Source organism: Coccomyxa subellipsoidea (assembly GCF_000258705.1).
Source record: "Coccomyxa subellipsoidea C-169, whole genome shotgun sequence".
NCBI lineage: Eukaryota > Viridiplantae > Chlorophyta > Trebouxiophyceae > Coccomyxaceae > Coccomyxa > Coccomyxa subellipsoidea.
Genome location: NW_005178037.1, coordinates 1,184,692 through 1,209,320, shown reverse-complemented (window position 1 = coordinate 1,209,320; position 24,629 = coordinate 1,184,692). Strand labels below are relative to the sequence as shown.

The 24,629-nt window shown below is 53.4% G+C and overlaps 6 protein-coding genes across 6 annotated transcripts; 2 read left to right on the top strand and 4 right to left on the bottom strand.

The window, feature by feature from the left end:
• Window positions 1-731: 731 nt before the first annotated feature.
• Window positions 732-5,523, bottom strand: COCSUDRAFT_65723 (hypothetical protein; the record flags this gene model as incomplete). The annotated part of the gene is made up of 14 exons (XM_005648554.1): window positions 732-973; window positions 1,255-1,404; window positions 1,546-1,663; window positions 1,783-1,967; window positions 2,273-2,458; window positions 2,962-3,030; window positions 3,183-3,384; window positions 3,618-3,721; window positions 3,878-3,989; window positions 4,147-4,361; window positions 4,604-4,750; window positions 4,962-5,105; window positions 5,209-5,316; window positions 5,506-5,523. The coding sequence occupies 14 exons, from the start codon at window positions 5,521-5,523 to the stop codon at window positions 761-763; spliced, it is 1,971 nt and encodes a 656-aa protein (XP_005648611.1). The 3' UTR covers window positions 732-760.
• Window positions 5,524-8,050: 2,527 nt separating this feature from the next.
• On the bottom strand, window positions 8,051-8,834 carry COCSUDRAFT_32960 (hypothetical protein). The gene has a single exon (XM_005648553.1). It carries the CDS (start codon window positions 8,683-8,685, stop codon window positions 8,494-8,496), a length of 192 nt encoding a protein of 63 aa, XP_005648610.1. The 5' UTR covers window positions 8,686-8,834; the 3' UTR covers window positions 8,051-8,493.
• Window positions 8,835-11,592: 2,758 nt separating this feature from the next.
• COCSUDRAFT_32959 (ribosomal protein L37 component of cytosolic 80S ribosome and 60S large subunit) lies at window positions 11,593-12,743 on the bottom strand. The gene is made up of 4 exons (XM_005648552.1): window positions 12,670-12,743; window positions 12,469-12,582; window positions 12,094-12,195; window positions 11,593-11,924 (listed from the first exon to the last, which is right to left on the bottom strand). Exons 1-4 carry the CDS (start codon window positions 12,701-12,703, stop codon window positions 11,890-11,892), a joined length of 285 nt encoding a protein of 94 aa, XP_005648609.1. The 5' UTR covers window positions 12,704-12,743; the 3' UTR covers window positions 11,593-11,889.
• Window positions 12,744-13,628: 885 nt separating this feature from the next.
• Window positions 13,629-18,544, top strand: COCSUDRAFT_62585 (hypothetical protein; the record flags this gene model as incomplete). Its single annotated transcript, XM_005648551.1, has 10 exons — window positions 13,629-14,516; window positions 14,700-14,896; window positions 15,056-15,182; window positions 15,372-15,539; window positions 15,666-16,051; window positions 16,193-16,307; window positions 16,490-16,783; window positions 16,913-17,090; window positions 17,283-17,654; window positions 17,859-18,544. 10 exons carry the CDS (start codon window positions 13,629-13,631, stop codon window positions 18,542-18,544), a joined length of 3,411 nt encoding a protein of 1,136 aa, XP_005648608.1.
• Window positions 18,545-19,061: 517 nt separating this feature from the next.
• On the bottom strand, window positions 19,062-22,956 carry COCSUDRAFT_28593 (hypothetical protein). Its single transcript, XM_005648550.1, has 11 exons — window positions 22,476-22,956; window positions 22,203-22,327; window positions 22,040-22,103; window positions 21,858-21,939; window positions 21,541-21,712; window positions 21,046-21,246; window positions 20,521-20,631; window positions 20,245-20,376; window positions 19,977-20,108; window positions 19,633-19,724; window positions 19,062-19,489 (listed from the first exon to the last, which is right to left on the bottom strand). Exons 1-11 carry the CDS (start codon window positions 22,805-22,807, stop codon window positions 19,385-19,387), a joined length of 1,548 nt encoding a protein of 515 aa, XP_005648607.1. The 5' UTR covers window positions 22,808-22,956; the 3' UTR covers window positions 19,062-19,384.
• Window positions 22,957-23,527: 571 nt separating this feature from the next.
• Window positions 23,528-24,398, top strand: COCSUDRAFT_14819 (hypothetical protein; the record flags this gene model as incomplete). The annotated part of the gene is made up of 5 exons (XM_005648549.1): window positions 23,528-23,564; window positions 23,681-23,779; window positions 23,929-24,036; window positions 24,136-24,199; window positions 24,335-24,398. Coding segments are annotated over 5 exons (372 nt in total), but the record flags the coding sequence as incomplete, so codon positions are not given.
• Between the last annotated feature and the right edge of the window lie 231 nt (window positions 24,399-24,629).

Sequence of the window (24,629 nt, the reverse complement as noted above, 5' to 3'; positions counted from 1 at the left end):
GCCAGATTTGGCTTCATCCCTTTAGCATGCATGCACTCCATCTCTCTTCTCCTAATCTTCTTTTTCTCGATTTGCCCTTTGACAGATATGCGATGACCGGTGCCCCCAATTTTCTGCAGGCATACTGCACTGTCCAAGATCCCGAATTCCCTTTTGGCTAAACTGTTGAACAGGCCCCTTCGATCAACTCAAAAAAACTTTGAATTCTTCTTGGTGTCTGTCATTTAGGAATTAGCTGACTGCAGGTTTAAAGTCAGGCACTGCATGCACATGAATGGCCTCGTGGTCACGGCCTCGGAAGTTGCTTGTCGATGATCATTTTGATGTCGACAATGCCACTATTAATTATGTACAGATCGTCAATACAGCTTCAAACTTCAAAGGCTGACAAAACCAATACACCGTGCAAGTGCGGGAGTCTGCTTCAAATAACAAACAATGCCTTGCAGTCGCGTTGCCTGCAGTAACTCATATAGTTCAGCGCTAAGATGTCCCCGAACGCATCTTCAAACCCACCCCAGCAACAGAAAACAGAACAATAAGTCAAAGATCGAAGCCATTGCCGGTTACTCCAGGACTGCATCAGTTATGTTGCCAAGGAAACCCACTTTTGGATTTGCCACACAACAGGGTCCCCATGAGAGACAGGAGCAAGCACCACTTTTGGCTGCACGCCTTAGCTTCGACCTATTCAGACAAGGGCGCAGATGCTGCATTTGTGCTCAGCATGCGCTTGGGAGTTTTCTCCCAAAACGGCCCATCATCTGCCGCCGGTGACGAGGGCGTGGTTGATGCGCCAGCCGCCGTCGGGGCCGCGAATGACCGTGTACTCCACTGTGTAGGGGTTGGAGTAGCTGTGCAGCTCCGAGCGCTTGCCGGAGTTTGCGTACAGGTCGCCCTTCTCGTCGATCCAGGCGCTCACGACTGCGTGGCCCCCGTTCTCCGTCAGGTTGCTCGCGTCCACTTTCAGCACCTGCGCACAAAAGACTCAATGTTGCTACAACCGGCGATGGCCTGGCCTTAGAGATTTCTTCACTCAGCAATGCTTCTTGTTGCACCTGTGATGCAGCATATTCGCCCTACGTTCGCGCTCATACTGTCCCCATGCCTGCCTTCTCTCATAGTATGACTGACAATGTCTTGTTACCAGATGATGGCCCAGCATTGTACCAATAGAGGCTGGAATCTCGTCTAATGAAAAGCATAGAGGATGGGGGTGCGTGGCCGCTTGACAAAGGTGTGAGAGGTGCGCACCTTGACGGAGTTGATGGTGAATTGCCAGAACCAGCCGGCCTCCTGCGCCTTGGCTGCGTCAGCCTTCACGGTCGACATCCAGGGCTCTGCAATTGTGCTCTGCAGCGCTGAAGTGCTGTGCCGCGGCCCCAGCACATCTGCTTTTGCCGCCTGCATCACAAGATTTATGTTTGTCCTGCCTTTCCTTGTGGAAGTACATCCAATCACAGGAGTAGGCATCATGTCAGTCTGCTCAAGAGGTATGTGACCCTTTTAATCGCATTGCAACCGTAATCAAGGTCAGGGACACACCTGCCACCTGCGGACGATCTGCTCTGCTTTCTTGACAGTCAGCTCCTGGTTGGAGATCTTTTTCCAGGGGAACTTCATGCGCTCCACCACAGCTTCCGTGGCAACCGACGTGCCTGGCCTGCACACGTGTGCATGTATACTTTTCATCTCAATGCTGTCCTGGAAGGTAAAATACCATGTCTCAGGAGATACAGATTGTGATGCAGGGTGGCAGAATGAGCCTGGCTGGATGCTTACAGCGATGAAACTTGGAGGGGTTTGGGTGAAGGGCGCAGTCTGGACGCAGCAGCAACAGCGCCGAGCAGTACAGCAAAGCCCATGAAGGCGGCCGCCCCTGCGCCCGGAGAGGGCAGCCAGCCGGGCAGCCAGCCGCGTTGCCGCCTCTGGATTGTGGCTGACGCCAGATCTGGCAGCCGAGTCTCCTGCAAACATTTGCCTCTTGCCTCTGTAGTGGTGAGACATGGAAGGATGCATGGACGGGCAACCTGGCAACAGCCCCTGCAGTACTATATCTATTGCGCCGAGAGCAAGCTTGTAGTTGACCTGACTGTGTCCTCAACCAGAATGCTTCAGCTCCTCTTTACACACATCAACAGTAGCAGAAGTACCAGTCATTTCTGATGGCTTGCAAATCGCTGCAATGACATCTGCTGGATGTCTGGGGCTACTTAAAGTCTCTGCTTCATGGCAGCAGTGTGACTGACGGGTGATGTCAGATTGACCACACCTTGGCGCCGGCTTGTCTGGCAGGGGCGCTGGCAGCACTGTCCTGGCGGGCGGCGTTTTTCTGGGGGCTTTTGGGCATGAGGCGGCCCAGGGAGCTAGCCATGCCATCGCCAAAGCTGGCAACCCTGCCCAGCATGCCCTTCGCCTCCTCCCCGCGCAGCGCCAGGAAACTCGTCACGCGCTTGTCCTGCAAAGCAGGGGCACACAGTGAAGCTGTCCACTTCGCTTTGCAACTTTGGATCATGCCACACTGTTTTGTAAGCTTTCAGAATCTCAAGCACTGGTCTCAGTCAGGACAGATTGACGGTTCTATGCAGAGTCACAAAAATTGTCAACAGAACATAGAAAAGCGCAAAAAGAGGGAGAGCACGAGTGGAATTATAAACAGAAATGGGGAGATATTAATTTGAGAAAGATAACAACCTCTGTTGACTTTACTTCTCGATCAAAAGATGTTGGATCCAAACCATCCGCTTTGATGGATGGCAGGGCACTCAACACATCCTTGTCCTATGAGCAGGACCACGGTCTCATGGGAAGTCAGGAAGTAATGATCTGTCGGCTGACCACACAGTAGCCTTGCACACAACAGCATGTTGAATAAGAGAAAGAACAAAAGAGAAGGACAGGGCAAAGCAATATGTCCTGTGTAATGTGTACTCAGAATAAGACAGGGTTGGGGCAGCGCACCTCGTAGTACGCATGCAATGAGGGTGAGGGCTTCTTGTCTGCTGTGTCCCTGAACTGCGGGAATGCCACCTGAATGCAGATCAATTCAGTTCCCCTCACACACACCAAAATACGTGGAAAGCTGCCTTCCACGGATACTAGGCTTGCAGGGTGCATGCATGCACTTCTCAGATCTGAACAAGTCTATCACTGCTCCTGGAGTCTGGCAGCAGCAACCACACCTGCGTCAACCATCTCTCTGTGAACTGGCAGAGACCCAGCAGAAGGTCCTGGTCGCCATCTGGGGAGTGCGCGCGAATGAAGGCCAGCGCCTCCTTGCCATCAGGCTGCTTGATCTGGCCCAGGAAGGGAGCTGAACCGTTCAGCGCGGCACCATTGCTGGGTTCACCCGCGCTGCTGCTGGCATCAGGCTGCCTGCCATACCTGCATGCCCATCACAGTCTCACAAAATTGCATGCTTGCACACCTTCCTTGCATGCCACATGTCAAGACATGCGTAGCAAAGCTGCCTCTCACAAACTGACTGCAAGTTGCAATGGGGCCACATGCAAGCCCCGTCAAGACAGCACGAGAAGACTTCTGAAGAGGCTCTGCCATAGGAGGAACACGTTTGATTGGCATGGTGTCTGAGAAAAAAGACTGTAAGGTACACGCACCGCAGGTCCCCCCGTCGCTCTGCATCCAGCAACAGCTGCACCGCCTCCTCTGGTGCATCCAGCAGAGACTTGGCGACCACCCTCTCCACAAGAGCACTGTTTTCCTGGGATCATAGTTACAATGCTCATATGTCAAGGTCTTGTAATTTGTCCTTACTGTGGGCACTCACCATGACTTCTTCTTCATGCTGTTGGTGCAGTTTGAAATCAGCTTCATTTGCATGCTAGGTCCGTCTGAGCAGATTGGATGGAACACCCACCGGGGCATACGCCACCATCTTCTCTGCCAAGCGGACAAGGGACGGCCGCCTCTGCGCGAAGCCGATCGCAATGTGGGCCAGAGCCGCCTTCTCCAGCATGCCAGGGTACGCCCTGTGCACACATTACCCTGAGATTCAGCCACCCCTTTTCCACCCCCTTCCAATCGATGTCACCCACTGTACCCTGCTCCCCAGGGCTTCACACTGAGTGGGACAACCCCCATGCTATGACATAAAGGAGGGTGGCGGAGTGGCAGCAGCTTTTGTACCATGACAGCTGGGGGGTTGTGGGTGCGACATCTGCCCAGTCCAGCAGCTGCACCATCTCGTGGCCGGTCAGGCGCGCAAATGCCGTGCGCACAAAGTCGGGGGTGACGGCCGGGGAGCCGTCGCGGCGCGTGGCAAGCTCTGGCTGCGCCAGCATGGCCTGCAGCACCGCGATGGCCGCCTTGCGCGTGTTCGCATGCTCGCCATCCAGCGGCAGCTGCACACCCCAGACATGCTGCTCAGTGACAGTGTGGACCATTGGAAGACTCAGCGCGGCGCCTTCCTGCCTTGAGACTGCAGTTGGTTCTGATCCAGACTGTTTTCTCTAAAAATTTAGTCCTTTTAGAGCTTCCTGCCTGGCTGATCTCTGTAAAAGAATAGGTTTTATACTAGATGGCAACTTGTTGATAGAAATGCAGGGAAAATGCAGGGAATGGGGGCAGCTCCATTGGTAATCACCTTGAGGTGCTCCAGGGTGCAGTCTGGCTTGAAGTCCGCGAGGGCCTCCTGGATCTCCTGCTCCAGGATGGGGGACACGGGCGGCTGGCCTGCATCCTTCAGCAGGCATAGTGCCTCCTCCAGGTGCGCAGAGCCCAGAGCCACCTTCTGCAGCCACCAGGCACCCGGGGAGTGAGTAGTGGAATCCATGCATGCAACTGCACTTGTCAGCAGCACTGCTTGAAACTGTCCCGAAGATAAGCAGTAAAGCTTATTGCGTGCAACTGCACTTGTGAACAACACTGCTCAATGCTCTCTGCTGTATACTGAGGAAAGGTTGGGAGCGGTTTAATGAGCAAAGGTGAGGCTGATGGGATACTTTTTCCTTGGCTTCCAGGGCATCCGAAGCCAGGCCCAGGTGTGCCAGTGCCATCGCAAAGAGAACGTCCCTTCTCATCGACCGAGCCTCCCACTTTTCGAGGGCCTTGCTGCCATACTCCAGCACAATGTCGCACTCCCCCACCTGTGGATCATTGTGTTCCTAGTCAGCACAGCAGAACGGGACCCAGCTGGAGCAAAGAGGGTGCGGCCTTGGATGCTGAGCAATCAAGGTGGCATGCTTGCACCTCTTGTAGGAGGGCCAGTGCGCCAGGCAGCAGGGCCCACTCGATGTCGACCGCCCTCTCTTGGATGGTGCCCCTGCCCTTGCTGCGCCGCAACTCATCCACAGCAGCCTGCAGCAAGCATGTGCGGCCCTCTGCGGCCCGCGCACTGAATCCTTCTTCAATAGGCGCCGCTGCCAGGGCCTCATAAGCACCAAGGATCTGAGGGTCCAGGTATGTTTCGCGACCCCTCAGGCCTAGCAGCTGCACAAAGTGAGACAAGGATCAATCCATCTGAAAAGAGCAGATCAGAAAGAGCACCTTTTCGAGGGTCCACATCGGAGGTATTGAATCAACTGTTGATACCGAAAGCATTAAATCAATGTACAGGTGGAGTTTCGTGCTGCTGATGAGAAAACAAGGACCATTCGTCCATTGCTTATTAGCTGCGTCTTGTGGTCATGTCGCTAATCCAAATCCATGCTATTTTTTGTTGCACATATAGCAGGTATGATGGAACATCGCCAATGTCATTCTGCAGATAGCAGAGGCTGCCATCAGTGCCTCTGATGGATGTTTCGCAGGAATCGACATCTCATGTGATTCTCGTGTAGATTTACCTGGGTGTGATCGATTGGTAGTGTGAAAGTTGCTCCTCGAAGGGGTGCCACAAAGGTCTTCTGGTAAGAAACCACCAAGTTTCGCGCCGAGGGATGTGAACGTTGAAGGTGGCGCTTGTTGCGGAACAGCGGTGTCACGGCCGTTGCGCCATGCAAATTCTTGAGCGGTGAGAAGTCAGCAGTATTTGCTGGGACAATGCGAATTGCACTCCAATAGGGAACTCTAGCTGCCTCGATAGCAGTCCCAAGATTGTGCTGCACCATCGCGGAGGAGTGCTGCACCAGTCAGGCCAAATTGCCAATGCAATCTCTCATGGGATAGACGTAACTGCTCAGTCCAGCATTGAGACTTGCTTAAATGACAGCTGAAGAGTTTTCGCTGACATGCGATGATGGTCAATCGCAATCCTCGAGTGAGTCAGCGCCCACTCCTGCCCAAATGGGCAGCTGCAGGACACCTTGCATGAGGAACGCAAGCTGCAACACACAAACAGTGTCTTATTGCAGCCTTTGCATGATCGAGCGCTCTCTACGCTTGTTGCTCCTGAACAGCCAAGTATCGAGGCGCGCCATCAGCTTTCAGAGTGAGGTGCCATCTAGTCTTGATCAACAGTGCTTCACACTTGAGGACTGCTTATGAATGATCAAGCCTGACCTTCACGTGTTACTTTTTGATTGTCGATCTTGTTGATTGCAGGTGGTTGCAAGCATGCTGCACGACCTGCCAGAGGAGCTATTGGAACGTGTTGCAGGGTTTGTGCCTAGCGTCGACTGGGCCCGAGCATCTGGAGCTTGTCAAAGATTCTCTCGAGTCCAACCAAGGCGGATGGATGTGATCCCTCGGAACATGGCTGCTGTGTGCTGGTACACCAAGCATTGGCAACGGGCAGAAGCCGTGTCACTCAATCTAGATATGTTGGATGTTGGAAGCTCCGAGCTATGTGAGGTCTTGGATAGAGGAGCAGAGTCCTTGTGGCTTACCAGAATTGTTGAACTGTGTATCAGAGGCCTTGCTGATGCGTTCTACGATAGGCCAACATGGCTTGAAATCATGCTCACAGGGGCCTGGAGGGTGCAGAGGCTAGTCCTCAGTGCATGGAGCATTGACGGGCTCCCTGCCTTGTCCCACTTACGACACCTTGTGCTGAACATCAGAGATGAGTTGTCCAGCCAGGTTTGCTCATGCATAGAAGGACTGAAGGAGTTGGAAACTCTCAGCAACGTTGGTGGCAGGGAGTGGAGTCCCTCGAGCATGCCAGCCCTGGATCTGTCTGGCTGCCGCAGTCTGAGGGCCGCCCACTTTGTGTATGTTGCGCCTGAGGAGTTGATAGGGGCGCCAGAGGGTTCCTGGATAATGCTCCACTGCGCTGCCAAGCTCAGCTTGCAGCGGTGGGCAAGCTACGGCCAGATATGCACTGCCGCGTGTATGAGCATTTTGACTTTGAAATTGTCTACTTTCAGCTTCCCATGTCCCTGGCTGACATTTCTGAAGATAGAGACCGGTGGTGGTGGCGTGGGCATAATGGGTTGTCCACTTGTCATCAGCGGCGCAATGCCAAACTTGCGTGTGTTGGACATATCGTGCACCCAGTTGTCGCTCAGAATTGATGCCTTGCTGCGGCTGCGGAGGCTCAGCATTGATGTGCAAGTCATTACTGGACTGTTTATCAAGGACATTACCCTTCTGACTGAGCAGATGGTGGTCCTTGAAGTGACAGGCCGGCCTAGCATAGGCACGAAGTCTACATTGGATGATCTATTGGCTGCTTTTAGGGCGTCCTCAAAAAGTTGGAGGGCGCTCGAAGATGTAGGTTGGCGGCATATTGACTCCGTCCGCAAGTTGCTTAGCCAGGACGAGCACCCACTGGCTTGCACATGTGGAGGAGCATGCCTAAACTGCCTCAAGGATGCGGGTCTCCTCCAATCATTTTGCTGAGCTTCAGGCGTACATGTCTTTTCACAGTTTCATTGCATTTTTGAGCCTGCTCTACAGTCCGATAAAATGTCGAGCCATTGAGTAATGTGTGTGGCACATGCGTCTCTAGGCATTGGATGATTATTATTAGGAGCACTTGTGGGTTTAGTATAGGTATCAGTACGGTAACCAATATTAGGTGGCCAGTGCTAAGAAAACTCTGGTGTGATCACAGTATTGGTGGCTGCATGCAAGCATGAGAGTGCCTGTTCACATGTGATAGCATGGCATGCAGTGCAAGGTGAACTGTGCAACTGAAGGTAGTGTGAAAGAATTTCAAGGGCTTCCCCTTCACCATTACACAGCGGGCGACCAGACAATTTTGGAGGTTGCTCAAAGCTCACAGGCGGTCACAGGTTGATAACATCACTCACTGCAATATTTTTATTCCACAGCGACAGTCCTACATCACTCTTGAATAAACAATTACTCCTCTGCTACTCATTTCCAACAGACACATCCCATTCGGTGTCCAGTGTTGATGCCCTAGCGCTCATAACCTATCGAGACACACAGAGGTACTGTGCAATGACGATATTCTGGTGATCCTTTACCACCCAGGACCTGACCCTTCTGACTGCTTTACACTGCGCAGCACCTAGTCCAAACCCCCAATACTTGCGCAAAGTGAATGACATGACCTCCTTTCTTGCTATTATACCAAGGACAGCCAAGTTGATGTATAGATACCCTCCAAATAAAATAGCAAAGCATTCAAAGCCTACAGACATTCGCTGAAACTTCAAACACTATCCGCATTGTAACCATGCGTCCACAAGCACATTGTGGCCCCCAAACTGATGCTTCACAGCACAGTATGCCGGCGCCAAAATAAATATTCGCAGGGGACCACGCAGCAAAATTGTCCGCAGAACATGTACAAGATGCTGCCAAAACTTTGATCATGGCTTCATGATGCTGCCGTCTCTGCCACCTTAACCCTGCACATTGGCTAAAACATTCCGCGAAATATTCCCTGCTTATCGATCAGTCGATCACCGCCTCCTAGTCCTCTTCCATGCGGTCCGCTTCATCATCGTATTCAGTGTTATTCTCCAGGCAGCTGGAGGCTGCTGCTGCGGGTGGAATGCAGGCCACCCGACCAGATGCTGCATGCAAAACTGACGGCAGGCAGGTGAGGTCTACATTTTGTGGCACTGCCGGATCAGAGGAGCCATTTTCCTGTTCGAGCGCTGGGGAGTCGTTGTGACTCTGCCTAACGAACCCCTCATTCCTTGCCTGAGCCAGGATCTTCTCCACTTTCAATCTCTGATTGTTCAGGCAGGCCTCTGCAACCACCTCCTGCAGCATGCCAGCACGTTGTCAGACACCGAAAGATCATTAAAAGGCCATGATTCAGACTAATTTATCACAATCCACACGACGAAAAAACAACATCAAGCTTGCTGGGGCTATGGCGTACCCGGGCCAGTCTTGGTGGCCAAATGCTGTCTTAATAAAGCATGCTCCCCTGCAGGACATCAAGGGAAAATCACGGAAGAGGATGCCCACTATCAAGATGTTGGCATGCCATAGGTGTATTCCCCACTCCTCTGGCCCGGGTCGGCCCAAAATAGTGTGCAGCAATTCGGATCCAGCACACTTCAATGACAGCAGTACAAGCTAAACAGTTCCCATACCTCGGGCGCTTTGTAAGGAACCAGGGCAAAGGCTGTGGAGGAACCGCCGAAGGGAGGGGGCTGCTGATGCAGAACTGCCTGAGGGACTGCATTGAAGGGGCCAGAGAGCAAAATCCGAAGGTCTGGCGCTGAGTTGCTGCGGTTCAGGGGCAGACCCGGCTGGAAAGCAAAGCGTGATGCTGGTTGTGCCTGCACATGCACAGCAGCAATTATGTCATCCACAAAGAGAGAGCTTCGGGCACCCTCAATAACACTGGACAGGACATGGGGACAGCTGTGTTGATGCCACACCTGAGAATGTGGAGTCCCAGCCTGCATGGCCACCTCAATCTGCTCCCCAGCGCTGCTATGCTGAAAGCTCTCTCCGCTGACAAGGCTACCAGCAGGTTTCTGCTCTGACATGCCCCAGGCTGCAGGAGCACAAAGCGGTCCATAATCGCTTCACTTGTGGCAAATGTAGAGCATGGAGCATCATTACTGCACAGACATGTGCTTGTATTTCTTCCAGGAATGCACACCTTGTTGAGGCCCCGATGTTGACGGCTGTGGTGAAGCTGCGGAGTCCATGGCATATGTGAACCCGCAACTGCTTCCAGCAAGTGACGTGGAGGGATGCAAAGGCGATGACAGAGTGTGATCGAGCACAGGCGACGTAGTCTGCATCACAAAACATGTTACTATTTTCATCGTTTACGTTTGCACGGCCGAAATGATTATGACAGTGATATTTCAACGATGACAGAAAATGACATAGTGGAGTCCCCAGCGCCAAACCTGGTGGTGCTGCTGCCCGAAATAGAAATTATTTGAGTAAGTTGGTTGTTGCTGATGGATTTCCTGGCCGCTCATTGAACAATCCTGTAGCAGTGCACGCCAGTCAGCAAATTACAAGCGCAATTTGGGACAGCGCCGTACTGCACGCTCTCACCCGTGATCAAGGGCGCCCGGAGCCACAAAAGCACCAATCTACCCAAATCTACTCTCAATTCAGTATTGACGGGCACACCATATTTTCTGTCCTGTTAACCACAAGAAACCCTAGACGTTCAAAAGACATCTGCCGTGCAGAAAACGTACATGCCGCCCTTTCCGGCTGCATCTTCATGCATGAAGTATTGCTGTCATGTAGGGAATCATGAGCCACTGAGTGCTCACCTGATCCGTTCTCCTCCGCTTTGCAGCGCCGAAGGTTTCCACACCTGACAGCGTCGAAGCACAGCTTCCACTCGTCTCCAAGGCGAAGGGCTGTGGAGGCTCCTCCATGTTCTTCCTTTTCTGGCGGAACACCGCCATGATGGCCACGCTTCGAGTGAAGACCTGCTCAGCCCTTGACTTTGAGGCAGATCTACATAGGTGTGGCGATGTACAACACTTGCAGCGACCTATTCCAATGCACCCCTCTGCCGCAGTCCTCGTGCCTTGTTGTCTAACAAGGCCGACCAGACGAATCAGAGGGCGCACACGACAAGAAAAATGGTTCTTTGCTCGATTTTCGAGAAACTTCTGCAAAGCACGTGGGAACGGGGTCGACTCACTAGGTCACCCCTACGATCGCATGCAAGACCTGGGGACCACATTTTTCTCAGGTCCAGAACTGCTGTGAAGTGAAGAGCAGCTCATACTGACATGTTGCACGGACAAGGATCTCTTTGGATGCCTCATGACCATGACCATGACCACGATGATCACCTGCCAGTGCATGCGCATGCAGCTGATCATGAATAGATTCGCGAGCACTCCACCCGGTGGGGCCGTGGCTTCAGGTACGTGTGACTGTTTAAAGGAGTTGTGACAATGAAGTGCCACTGGCTCTTGTCATTGCATACACCCAATCAGGTGCAGCATGCCAGCTTTGCTGCAACAGCAAGGCAGCATTGAGCAGAGGGATTCTGAAGCAGCCTGCCGATGTGGCCCAATGGGGGGTGAATGCAGAAACAGATCATTCCCCACAGCCTGCAACCTGAAGTCCTGCCGGACCACAGAACTTGGCTTTGCTATTAGAACAGCTGAGGGTCTCTTCCCTCATTTTGGGAGCAAGTGTCAAAGATGCAGAACTGAACATGGTTTGGGTCCCAAACTTTGGGAACTGATCATGATGTGAAATCACTGATTCCATGGCATGCCGCTTCTGATCAAACCTTGTGACTAGCATGCGTAAAGCATCGATCGATGAAGATGCACTTGTTTACAGATTTGGATTGACAGCATCCAATGCTGAGTCAGGCCACAAGAGAAACGCAACCATCTCCAGGGTACATCACCGCCAAAGAAGAGATTTGCTCGCCCAGTGTCAGACCTTGACTGATGCACCCAGGTCAGTACGTTCCCCAAATCCGCTGCTGCCGTGACACGGCAAATACAGCAGATAGTGGCTGTCCACACACTCTATTCCATGGAGTCCAAACCCCTTCCCTCACGTGAGCTGCTGCTGCTAGATTGCTGTCACTGTGTCCATTTTAATCCAGTGGAATCAAGTAGCTGCAGGCCTGGGGGTAGGCTGAGTACCTGCGCAACAGGAACAGCGCACAACATCAATCACTTGCTCCACACACACTTGGCACAGCTGGTCATCCTGCTCGATGAATAACAGCGAGCGCCACCGGTAGAGCAGAGGAACCTCCCAGAAAAACACAAGGGAATGCTGGCGGCAATGTGGCTATGGTATTGCACTCACCCTCCCTGAAGCCGTTCTTGAACTTCTGGAGCACGACCTTGAGGTGGCGCATACGGCCAGTTCCTGTTGTTTTCCTGCGGATTGCCTTCTGGCTCCAGTTATCTGCAGACAGCCATACACAATTCAATCCACTGAACCGACGACACAAGCACGCAGTACGTCTGATATACAATTAAGGGCCAGTATCAAGTCCCGAACTAACTTCCTTGTCCCCTGAAATCCTTTGCCCCCAACCTCCAGTAACAAGAGGACACAGTCTGAAACCAGGTATGCATGATCAAAGAAGGAAAACCGCTTCTACACTTCAAGTAGTCCCTTGCATTAAAATTCATGTAGCCAAGATAATTGTGGGTAAAATGGAGCGCTGGAACATACACTTGCGGATGCGAGCTGCTGGGTAAGCACATGATGAGCAGCGGCTCTTCTGGATGTGGAAAGACCGCCTTCCACAACGTCTGCACAGAGTGTGTGTCTTGTTGTGGCGCTTACCTGCATGACATCAAGCGACCAAAACTCAGCAAGTGCTATTTTTCATCGAGCTGTAGGCAAATCGATTGCACTAAAGCAGGGACTCACCAAAACTTCCGGTACCCTTTCCGGCCTTTCCCATTGTGCCAAGATCTGCTTCTGATGTGAAGCCAGGATCCTGCTGGCCTTTGCAACACTCTCCAGCGTTGAAGCCGCCTCTCTATGAGACCTGCGCAACGCGTTCCCTCCCGGTCAAGGGATTCACGATATTTGGATTGTTCTGCCACTATCATATCCCTCCTGAATTCGATGTTGCGGACTTGCACCGAATCCAACCTTTAAAGTCACATTGTGTCCTCCTTTGGATTATCAGGGAACAGACTGGGAATCCAGGACGATGCTGGCCAATCGAATCACATCGTGGAGAGAATTGGAAGGTGAACACCGTACCCTTGGAGTTTTCGGGCTGCCTCTCGTCTTCGGCAAGCCATCGTAACGATCCATTCTGAATTATTGAGTTGCGCAGACCTTTTTAATGCACAAACGTGTCTCGGCGGAAATATGGTTGACTGCATTTTTTGGGCCGAGGAGTCGACATTCGCTGGATTATTCAGTATTCAAAATCATGAGACTGATTCTGCGGTGCGTCGATGCTCAGATGGGCACCCGAAAGGAAGACTGGGTGTCACGATGTGACTTTGGCCCTCCGGACCTGGTCTACGAGCAAAGGGACAGGGACAATCTTGGTTCATAGTCCTGGAACGCTACCCTATCTTCTCTTGAGCAGCCAGAGAATGAGGTACGTAAATGGCAGTCTGTTTATTTCCCTTGAGTCATTGAAACAGCAACCTTCCTATTTGTACTCATCATTCTGCCAGGCATACCAGAGCCGCTCTGCAGCAACTTGTCAGTGCACTGAAGCGAGTGCTTTGCGGTTCTCAGGACATCACCAACCTTCTGCGACATTGAAGTCGAGCATGAATCTGTGAGGGTTGCCTGCTGTGCCAGGGCACGCCAGTAATTCACAGGGCAGCAAGCCACAAAGTAAGAACGGCTATATCGAGACAATGAAGCCACGTCCAGTCAGCGTAAGCCCACAGAAACGACCAAGCTTGAGCGGACAATACCCTGGGTACGCGCAGCGCTTTGCCAAAGCTTCCATCCTGAAACAGCAGGACAGAAGCGATGCGGCACCGCCGACCACAGGCGCTGTAACTCAGGCAGTGGCGACAGGAGCACACGCACAGGACTGCTCTCCCTCGCCGCGGCCCAGATCTGCGCCCAAGAGCGAGCCCCTCGCAGACAGCGCTGATTCCCTGTGTGGCCACACAACCTCGGAGGATGAGCCCAGAGATGCTGCAAGTACTCAAAAGGGCTTTCACAGCGATCAGCCAGGCTATGGTGCAGGTGTGGGCAGCACAGCATCTGAAGATCCCACTGTGGATGGCAGCACAGATGTTGCACCCTCAGAGGAACCAGAGCCAAGCCAGCAGACAGGCCTCGCTGAAAGCCATGGCCCGGCAGAAAGTGTGCCCAGCAACAGTGGTAAAAGCCCCAGCGAGGCGCAGCCCACTGGGGATGCCAGCCGCCATACCAGCACTGCAGAAGAAGTTGAGATGGAGTCGGAAGCCAGCACGCAGCTTCCCGAGCAGCTTCCTGAGAAGGAGACAGCCAAGAAGAGGTCGTCCTCGGCCAAGGTCAGCATCAACCGGGTCTTGGCAGAGAAGCGATCAGTGGCAGCTGCATACAGAGGGCGGGCCACAAGAAGGGTGGGAGTCTGGGTGCAGAGCCTCAGCTGCTTCACAAGCGCGCAGCCTCCAAGCCCGAAGGCGACGCCAACCAAGCTGCCAGCCGACACTGACGGGGCCAAAGGCGTAGATGTGTTGGCTCATGCAGACAGCATGAGGGACCAGGGAGGAGGGCAGTGGCGCATCGGCACCACAGCGGAGCCTGAGGTGCGCACACATCGATATCACCTGTTATAATTATAGTTGTTATCATAGGTCAGCAGACCCAAAGCCAAAGGCCATAGGGCATACACACAGGGCGTCTGCAGCAATGAGCTACAGGCAGAGAATGCACAGGAAAGCAGAGCTGGTGAGGTGTCCATGCAAATAGCAAGGAAATTTGTTGTGCAGGTGGAGGCAGCTGTGCCGCCACCGCTGCCACGGCGCAACAGCAAGCTGCCGCGCCTGTTATCGACGGCAGTGTCAATCGCAGAGCGCATCTCCCTGGCCACAGCGGCGTCCCTGCGCAGGAAGGGATCCTGGCTGCCCCCCATTGTGTCGCCCTTGAAGACAGTGGCTGAAGCCAAAGAGGCACCGCCTGCAGAGGGGTAACTTTGACACACATCCTTGATGACTTTGCTTGGGTGAATGCAACGTTTTGGCCGATTACTTTCCTGCACCATTGGATTGCTTTAAAAAGCATATGACATGTATTATGAGCGGAACATCTAAGGCAGTGGCTGACAGGATTGGCTTCTGCTCTGTAGCTGGGACGCACCAGCACCTCAAGGTGTCCTGGGCGATTTTCCGCCGAGCGCTCATCGCAGCGCCAGGGAGCCTTCTCTCAGCAGGCTCCTCATGCCTCAGACCTCCGCCGGAGAAGACTTGAAGCCGGTGAGCACCTTATTTCCTACCGCAACAATTTTAGCCCTGTCTGCAGCAGGCATGTGACTGCTTGTCCTGCAAAAGGAGGTGGATTGCGCGACCCTCAACTGCCCCATTGCATTCAAGATGAGATTGTGACTTTGTTTGAAATATTTTCATCAGAACTGTACTCATGAGCATGATGTGCATGTGTTGCAGAGGGAAGAGGTATGGAACAAGGTGCAGCATACGCGGGTGTCACTGGCGCAGCTGCTGGACGACTGCGGCCCTGCTCGCCCGGCTCCCGGCACACAAGCGGCAGTAGCCAAGGCCAGGCCAAACCTGCGTGTGGAGACGCACAGCCACACACCCAAGAAGGCCAAGCAGGTCACTCCCTACACCGCTACTTCTACATAGCCCCCTTCTGCAAGCTGGTGAACATGCACATTCCTGGAAGTAGTGGCAATAGCGAGCTTGAGCTTCTGACTGACTGTGTGATGTGGCATTGGGGAGGCCGCCGCTCCCACGGAGGACATAAATCAGTGGTTCCTGCCGGGTTCCAAGCCGGAGCACACGCTGAGCGCATACCTCACCCTCAGGAATCCTATCATGCCCCCCGCGCTGCTGGACCCCGGGTCCCCCGCGCCCTGGCGCAGCAAGTCCCCCCCCTCGCGCGCCTCGACTCCCCTGGGATCCCCCTCCAGGGCCTCCACTCCCAAGCACGGGACCCCCCACGGTGGCGCCGCTGTCGGCCGCGCCCTGCACCTGTCCCCTCACCAGGCTGCTGCACCCTTGCCGGGGGGTCCTGTTGGCCGGAGGGCCGCCTCCCCACTCAAGCCGGTGGCTGCCGCGGCTCTGGCGCACCTGAAGCAGTCGCGCATCGCCTCCGCTGCCCAGAGGTGCTTTCTTGATTCCCTGATTGCGCCCAATCACCAAGCCCATGCCTGCCTTTCCATAGGAGAACAGATGCTTTGTGCAGTTTGCTGTTTTTTCGGAGAAATTTGGGGTGCAAAAGGGGTGAAGAAGGCAATTATGTGCAGGCGCGCCATGTCAAGCAGCCCGCAGAGGTCCGCGAGTCAGGGCAGTGGTCGGCAGCAGTCCTGGGTGTCCCTACCGGTGGACCAGACGGCTGCGGCTGCCGCCTCCTGGAAACAGGTGATATTTGTGCATTGACACCTGCAAGCAAGGGAGTTAACATGAATGGTCAGCCAGATATGACTCCTTGAGTTTTACAGCAATGTAGCAAACTTTCTAACCGCATGCTAGTTCAGCATTTGCGTACGTACAACCATGAGGAGCAAGTCCTTGTCTGAATGGTGGCTTGTGTGTGCGGACAGGCACAAACATCTGAGCAGTCAGTGATGGCGGACACCCTGGCCGTGCTCCACTCTCACACCCACAAGGCAACACAGAGACCCGGGGCAGTCCAGACGGTTGCCGGGCACGGGCACGGGCAGAAAGCTCAGAAGTCAGCTGCTTTGGACAAGAGACGAGCACCACAGGAGACAGGCAGCCAGAGACTGCATGCAGCAGGCGCCGAAGCTGCAAAGCGTGGCGCGAGCAGCTCAGCAGCGCATTTCGCCTCTCCTAACAAAGCCATGCAGAAAACCGGCCCGGCGCAGAAGACACCTGTGAAAGGGGCACGCCAGGGTAAGGACTGACGTCCCACTTAACTAGATTACTTAATGCACAACATTGAGCCTTAGGGGTGCATGTAGGAATCATTTGTGTGCATGGCATGTCCCTGTGCACAATTATAGGACAGCTGTTTTCTGGAGGCAGGCAGCAAGAAGCAGGGGACTGCGATGGAGCGCGCGGTGCTGCAGCAGTACCTTGCAGCCAGGCGTGGACGCGGCAGCTATGCCGCCAGCAACCTGCTCAGGCGCGGCCGCATTCCTGGCACCGACTCTGCGGCTCAACGCAGCCCTGCAAAGACCGGTGCGCAGCCATGATTGTCCCTCAAGCTTTGCACCAGAATTGCCATAAACCTCCCATCCTCATGTAGTGTTGAAACGTGTCCATAGAGACCGCATTCGAACCCTGTCATCTGCATCCCATCAGGGTGACCTGAAGCGCATTGCAGTGCACTACATAACGGCATATCTGATGGTGGTTTATGGCCACTTTCAGGGGAGCGTGAGGCGGCTCAGGACAACCTGCAAACCGTGCAGCACACCACCGAAGGAGCCCCCGACGACGAGCAGGGTCACAGCGCGGACGAGCAGGAGCGCGAGTGGGAGCGAGTCCACAGCGAGATCGCCGCCTCGCTGGACCCTTTCGGCACCGGCGGCCGTGCGCGCAGCATTGACAGCGGCACAATCCCGGCAGCCGGCCAGCCGCCGTCGGGTGAGGGAACCCCGCCGCAGACCGCGCGGCCGGAGGCAACGCCGTCCACCGGGGAGTCGGCCGCGCGCGTGCCGCCGAATGTGGCGCGTGAGATCGTGCGCTGGGAGAGTCGCAACGTCATGGGGCTCGACCATCAGCTTGCGGCGCTCGCAGAGGGTAACCCCCCTATGCATCATTGCTGCAGATATATGGATGCCAGGGAAGTCCAAATAATTGACATCAGGATGAAAAGTATTTACTACAAGGTCCTCTCTCTTGGTATTCTGACATCTATAAGGGCCCGTTCCCTGGTTCTATATCCTAATTCTGATTTGTCTGACCCCCTAAGGGTTGAAATTTGGTTTGATGGTTGCGCAACAGGAGCAGTCGAGGGGGACGGCAAAGGGCGCGCCGTCGGTGACGAGCCGGCAGGCCACGCGCCGGAGGGAACGCTGTCGCTGGAGCTCCTGGACCAGCTCTTCGAGAGGGACCTGGCCGGCGGTGAGAGCGTGCCGCCCGGGCCCATGGAATCGCAGTGCGTGCCAAAGCCCCTGCCGCTCGCCGATGCCTGGGAAGGGACGGAAGTTAGCGACTGGGAACGGATGAAAACAAATATTTCCTCGGCGCAGACGAGTCCGACGCAGGTCGCCGACAAGCTGCCGTTCTCGCCGGGCTCCCGTCTCTTCGCTGCCGTAGCCGCCAGAGCAGCCGCGCCGCCGTCCCCGGCACAAGCGCAAGTGCCCCTGGACTCGGACCTCAAGCCCCAGCGGCTGTCTCCTGCGTTTGGGGAAGCTGCCGCATGCGTCCTGCCTGCCCCCTTCGGCGCCGCTGCGCTCCCAGAGAGCGCTGCTGAGAATGCTGGAGCTGATGCAGCTCGTTGGACCCTTGAGGGTGACGGCGCAAAGCAGGCAGCGAGTGCCTATGCTGGCGAGCTCAGAGGTGAAGAGGATGAAGAGAAGAATGATGAGGTTGAGGCAGAGGCAGCCACTTTGGTGCTCGCAGCACGCACCGCTGTCGTGGTAGAGCCAGGTCACAGCGTTGCAGGCGAGGCGTCAGAGGTAATGTGAGCAGATATTGTGTGCGTGTTTCGCATGCTGAGCACGTCAGGCTACTGTCAAGCTCAGATATTGAAGTGTGTCCTGAAATGAATCAAGATACAGCAATGTTGGTTGGTTTTACTGGGACCTTCATGCATGACGTCTTTTGGTTGTTTTGATTTCTGACAAGCAGCCCTCAGGATGCTTCTGATATGTCCTTTCAAGAATTCTCAATCTGCCTGTTGAGCTGATTATAATGCTATTACCGTCCTTTGCTGAATTAATACATAAAGAACTGGTATTTATATCTGACGAAGTGATGCAGGGTCGTTGATGACAGGTAGCGTTATTGTTTGGGGTTGTACAAACGTTGTCCCTGTTTCAGTCGTGACATGTGAGCTGGGGTTGCTACTGTGATATGTCTAGTCTTTTGTGGTTTTAAGTTGTCAAGTCGTCTCGCTATGTTGCTTGAATCTTGCCAGCCTTCAAGACAAATATGGGTTGAGTTCGCAGTACTAGTAGCTACTACCAAGCAAGCTTGCTTGGTGACTGTTACCACCGTTAACATTTGGTTCTTTGCCCAATCAAATGAAGCGCAATTCTTTCTGGCATCAAGGCACATGCATCTGGGCCCCACATTTTATCTAGTTCAGTAGCAGAGTCGCCAAAATACAATCTAATCTCACTGCAGTTCATGCGCTGTGCCAATGCCGGGCAAAGTGCAGCCCTAATTCAAATTTACTGTGAAGTGAATGTGCCCCTAGGGACCACGAATGAATCGGACAGCACCAGAAATGTACAAAAGCAGTCTCCTTGCACAGGAATCGTGTACACTGCGTGCGTTGTTGAGCTGAAGTTTAATGGGAGCGTTCACAGCATTTCAGTCGACGGCGGGCACCGTGCAGGGTCCACAGCCACACTGTAGAAGCCTCGCCTCTGCGCAGAGGTCTTGTCATGCCGCCCCCTATCTGTCTCCTGCAGCACAGCACATCTCCCTTAAGACCCTGCATCACTAGATGACCGCATGAAGATCCTGCAAGTATCTGCCAAACACTGGCGGAAAGGATTTGTCAGCAATTTCACTCCATGCAGAACAGGAAGTAGAATGTTCAGCGTACCAGGTCGATATGCCTGATGCCGGGCATGATCTGCTGGATCTCCGTCTCTAGCCTGTCCACTTCTGCACCCAGCGCCCCAACCATGTCCCGCCCTGCCATCAGCACCAACAAATTTCATCATCTCCACAGGCGAATCGCCACCTCCTCCAATATTATAGCACACGTTTTGCATGTGTACAGTGCAAGACCACACAGGCACTAATTGTCTCCAATGCAGCACTGCTTTGCAGTCAGAGGTATGCAAGATGGGTTGCATATCCAGGCATGCATGCACCAGCTTGCATGCCAGAGACAAATGCACTGCGTTGTATGTGTTGCATTCGCTCAAATGCTCAAATGCACACCGTAGGATCTGAGGGCGAGGTCGACGGTGTCGTCCTTCTCTGTGGCCATCGCACTGTACATCTGCTGCAGCAGCTGCTCGCGCCCGCCAATCCGCTCCATGTGACCCTCCACTATCCGCTCCCCATCAAACTCTGCGCCACACATACGACCCGATCAGCACGTCATTTGCATCAACCGCACCATGCATTGACTGACAGAACTTTGACACCGCAGAAAGCAGGGGAGCGGGGAGCAGGGCTGCTCGAGACATGGAGTGGAGGGGAGCACCTATTTCGGCCTTGAATCTGAAGATGTTGGGACCGATCTCCTCGGACTTGGCATCATAGACCGCCTTGACCACCGGGTCCTTCCTCAGGTGATGCAACACCTTCTGCATGTCCTTGTTGTTCATTGCACGCCCTGCAACACCAGGCAAGAAGTTACAGCTCTGACCTTTGTCAAGCAGCTGTTGAAAATTTATTCATAATATTTTTTGCTTTTAGCAGTGCTTGGCAACAGAAAGATAATTATAAGCAAGAGGCACTTCAGCAATTGGCCTCGCACCGAGCAGGAGCGAGCGGTTCTGCTGTATGAGGAAGACAGCTGTGCATCCCAGGAGGCCGCCGATTGTGATTGAGCCCATGGCATCGTACACTGCATTCCCCGTCAGGTGCACTGCCCAGGTGGATGCGCCTGTTCGCCACCCACACACACCAGTCATAACACGATCTTCTCTTTACGCAAGCTCAGATACTCTCTCTCTCTCTACCAGAATTATCAGCTGCTGCTTCTGGCAATGCTTGCACAAGACCCAGCTGCCATGGGGGCTCTAAAACACAACAGAAGGACTGTCCTCAGAGCATCCCTGCCTAGCAAATCATGTAATAGGGTGCCCCGACTAGAGGTCGTCTTTGGCCTTGCGGTCCACAGGAATGCAATAATGAAGCCCCTTGCACACGCAACTCATTTCCTTATCAACTACACTTTTGCTTGCATATCCGCCTAAAAGCATTCACTGGCATCACAATAAGTACTCTGCAGGTCCCATTCCGCTGCATGCGCTCTGGGAAGGCTCTCACTGGTTTCTACGCGCAAGCAAAGGGGCAATACCTGCGATGGCGAGGCCGGCCACGGCGGCGCCGTCCTCGAGCATGACAGCGACGGTGGTGGGGTCCATGCCGCGGCGTATGTACTCCGTGAAGCTCATGCCCATCGCGTGCGCCCCCTGCAGCACCGCGCGCGTGGCCACCAGCAGCGAGTAGCCCTCCACCAGAAACGACACCCCCAGCACTGCACATGCCAACCACACACGCTGTCAGTATAACCTCAAAGTACCCTTGCGTTCTCATGCTGTTGTATCTTGACCGTGTCGCAGTTTCCTGGTTCCTAGAGCATCTCCAGGAACCTCAAGATGTAATGCAGTTCATGAGACATATCAAGTGCAGGATGGGACTATGAAGAGAAAGGCCAGGCAACCCAATCGCTACTGTCAAGGCAGCACAAGCAGAGCTAAAAAAAAACGAGGTTGGTCTGCACCGTCTCTGCCAGCAGAAACGGCAGAAAGAGCTGCTTGGATGCAATTACCTGCCAGGCCGTAGCCTAGATGCTCGAGCTGCTGAGGGGGGGAGAAGAGGTTTGAGAAGCCGTGCGCGCATGTGACCCCGGCCCCCAGGCAGAAGATGCCCACGGCAGACACAAGCGACCACACAAACTTGTCCTTCATGTATCCGTACGGGTGCATCTTTGTTGGAGCACGCTTTGAGCGCACAATGCCCACTCTTAACAGCATCTGCACAAACACATGCGAGTAGCTCATGTGACGGCTCTAAGCCTTGCATCGTCAGTCCAGCTACATACACAGCAACTGCATTACTAAATAGCTCAGACAAGTTGTTTGCAACATTCAAGAGAGGGATCCCAAAGTAGGCGCTTGCCTGGTTGAAGGTGTCAACCACAGAGTGCACTGTCTCCGCAAGCATCGTGCTGCAAGCAGGCGGCAGGTGGTGAGTACTAGCGGTAGTATTTGAACATGAGGGGTGCCGTTTCTGGGAAATAAAATTTAAAAATGAAAAAGGGTTCTCACCTGCTGCCTGACATCAGGTATGTCACGAGCTTTGCAGAGAAAATCACCATGTTGGCTATGATAGCTGCCCCAAAACAAACACATTTCTCAGACTTGCACGAAGCCTTCTCTTGCAGACAATTATGGAGCGGCAATGCTTTGCATGTCCAAAAACAATGCTCACCTACTGTAACAGTGTGCAGTTCCCTTTCGAATGCCTGCTTCTCCTTGACTGTGCCGAGTGTCAGAGGGAGGGGCGGCACCACACCGTTGGCACTTCTGGCCACCCGTAGCTGGCCAGCTTGCAAGCTGTGCAGCACCAAACACACGAGAGATCAAATTTCATGGCACAAATGTAGTCATTGCTGAAGCACAGGCTCGTCTGGATGCCTCAAGAATATTCCCATCAACTGTTTCAGGTTCAAGGTATTAGGGACAGTCCACAGGCATAGCTCACTTCGACTCTTCCTCCTCCTCCTGTTTCGTTGAAGAGAATCCGAGCCAACGTATTTGAGGGCGTAGCTGGTGCCAGCCATACTCCTGTTGTAGTGCCCCACACCGAGATCGATGCAATCTGAGGCCGTGCTGCAACACTTGTGGCCTCAAGATGGCCGATGGGGTGTTGCAGGAGCTGTTGAATGCCATTGCAAATATGGCTTGGCTGGGCGGGGCTCTGGGTACAAGCGATGAAGCTGCTGTGGAAAAGGTGCCTGGATTCATCTTCGCAATCAGGCTACTGCTAAGTGTTTTGCTAGAGATATTCAGCAGCCTCGAAAATGCCACCAGCATGCTGCCATGCGCATTTACGCCTTGAATGCTGCAACACCCAGAACCATCACCATTACGTGACTAGCTTTTCGTTGAAATCTACATTGCTAATTTAATTCATCGTGGCACCTACACAATATTATAAGCACATTTTCGGAAAGAGAACGAGCCATTGTTTTTGGAATTGGTCAGCATCTTCACCTGGGAAGTCAAGACAGCGAGACGTCCCATGCACGTGATTTCCATCAGACGGCGTTCCAATCAGAAGGCTCCCTCCTAGCAAATTCTCGTGGCGCGCCTCACAATCCATTCTCACAATTATCGTGCATCCTTTGAAGGTAGGTAACGAATAGGTTATTGTCAACTTTGACGGCTGTATTGCATGTGATTCTGCTTGGATCGCGTGTGCAGCAAGAAGGGCCTCCAGCGCCTATGGCTTCTTCTGTTACAGCCTTAAGGCGCTGGCTGGTCTTTGTGGCCTTGCTTCGGCTATTTTCAGGTGATCTAAGTTATGCACTGTCTCGTTGAAGTCAAAGCTTTGCCCCTTGTGTGAACTTGGACTTTCAGCATTGGGCGAATGGGACCGAGGTTCCTTACATACTATGCTGATCCCCAATCGTCTTTTTTTGAAGAAAGTATGCACATTATGAAATCTCCATTGAAATCGAATGACTGGTTGACCTGATCTGACCTGTGGTGTGTGTTTGGCCAGTTTACCTGGGCGTCTTCCAGTACAAGTATTTCCAGTCGAATCTATTTGATCGGCGACCAGAGCTAGGTGTGGCATGCCTGGCTCTTGCGATTTGGGCATTGCAGACCCGAACAGTGCAATCAGTCTCTGTCTCTGCAGCACATGTCCTCACTATCCTGGCTCTCAAAGTTGTGCAAATGCAGTCAATGAATTATATGGAAGAACATTTGCCACATGGACGACGGTGACATGTGCGCTGTGCTTGATATGCGCAAAGAATCCTCGAGTTCCTGCCATATATGGTGAGTCACAACTATTTCTTTTCTGCTTAAGTCTCTGGTGTCATCATTGATTTGGGAAGATATCCTGCCCGCTCCAGACAAACCTGGTGAATGGCAGGACTGATGGACACTTTGCATGGTGTGCTTTCATGTGCCTTATCTGCGCCCAGGGGCTACACTATTCTCCTTCCTTGCCGCCCTTGTGCATTTCACAATGGAACTGCTGGTGTTCAAGACACTGAGCTTGAAGAGTGCAGCAAATCCTCTCATCATTGCAGGTGCGTTCCCCCACAGCATGTGACTGCTTTGTGGAGTAAGATACACTATGTTGTGACGTGTCCAACAGTCTACAGTTAATTTGTGCTATCTGCATCCAGGGTTGTCAGCGCTTTGGATGGGGGCTGGATGGAATTACTACACAGATGTGGCCACTGAGATCGAGTATGTCACCAACCCAATCATGGCCTTTTTTAGTGGGAATCATTTCACCTTGTTGTGGTCATAGCATGTGCAGCCATGCATGCAGAGAATTCATGTGATTCTCCTGCCATGGTCATGCAATGCGTTGTCATGCAGGTTCTCGGAGACTGAGAGCATTGAAGAGGCCAGCAGGCTGGTTAATGCGCAGAAGCAGGAGTGAGCGTGGAAGCCGAGTGATCATGTACTAAAACCAGCACTGATGCCCATGTATGATGCATGGTGTACCATACCAGATTATTGAATCGGAGCAGGCCTGTTGTTGATGTTGCTGCCTTACTACTGCATGGCAGTCCCTCTCGCTTGAGGAAACATGGTGATGGTGAATAGTCCGCAAAGCATTTTCCCAGGGGATTTGTTTTGAGAGGTTTTGTCCTCCCATTGGTCATCATTC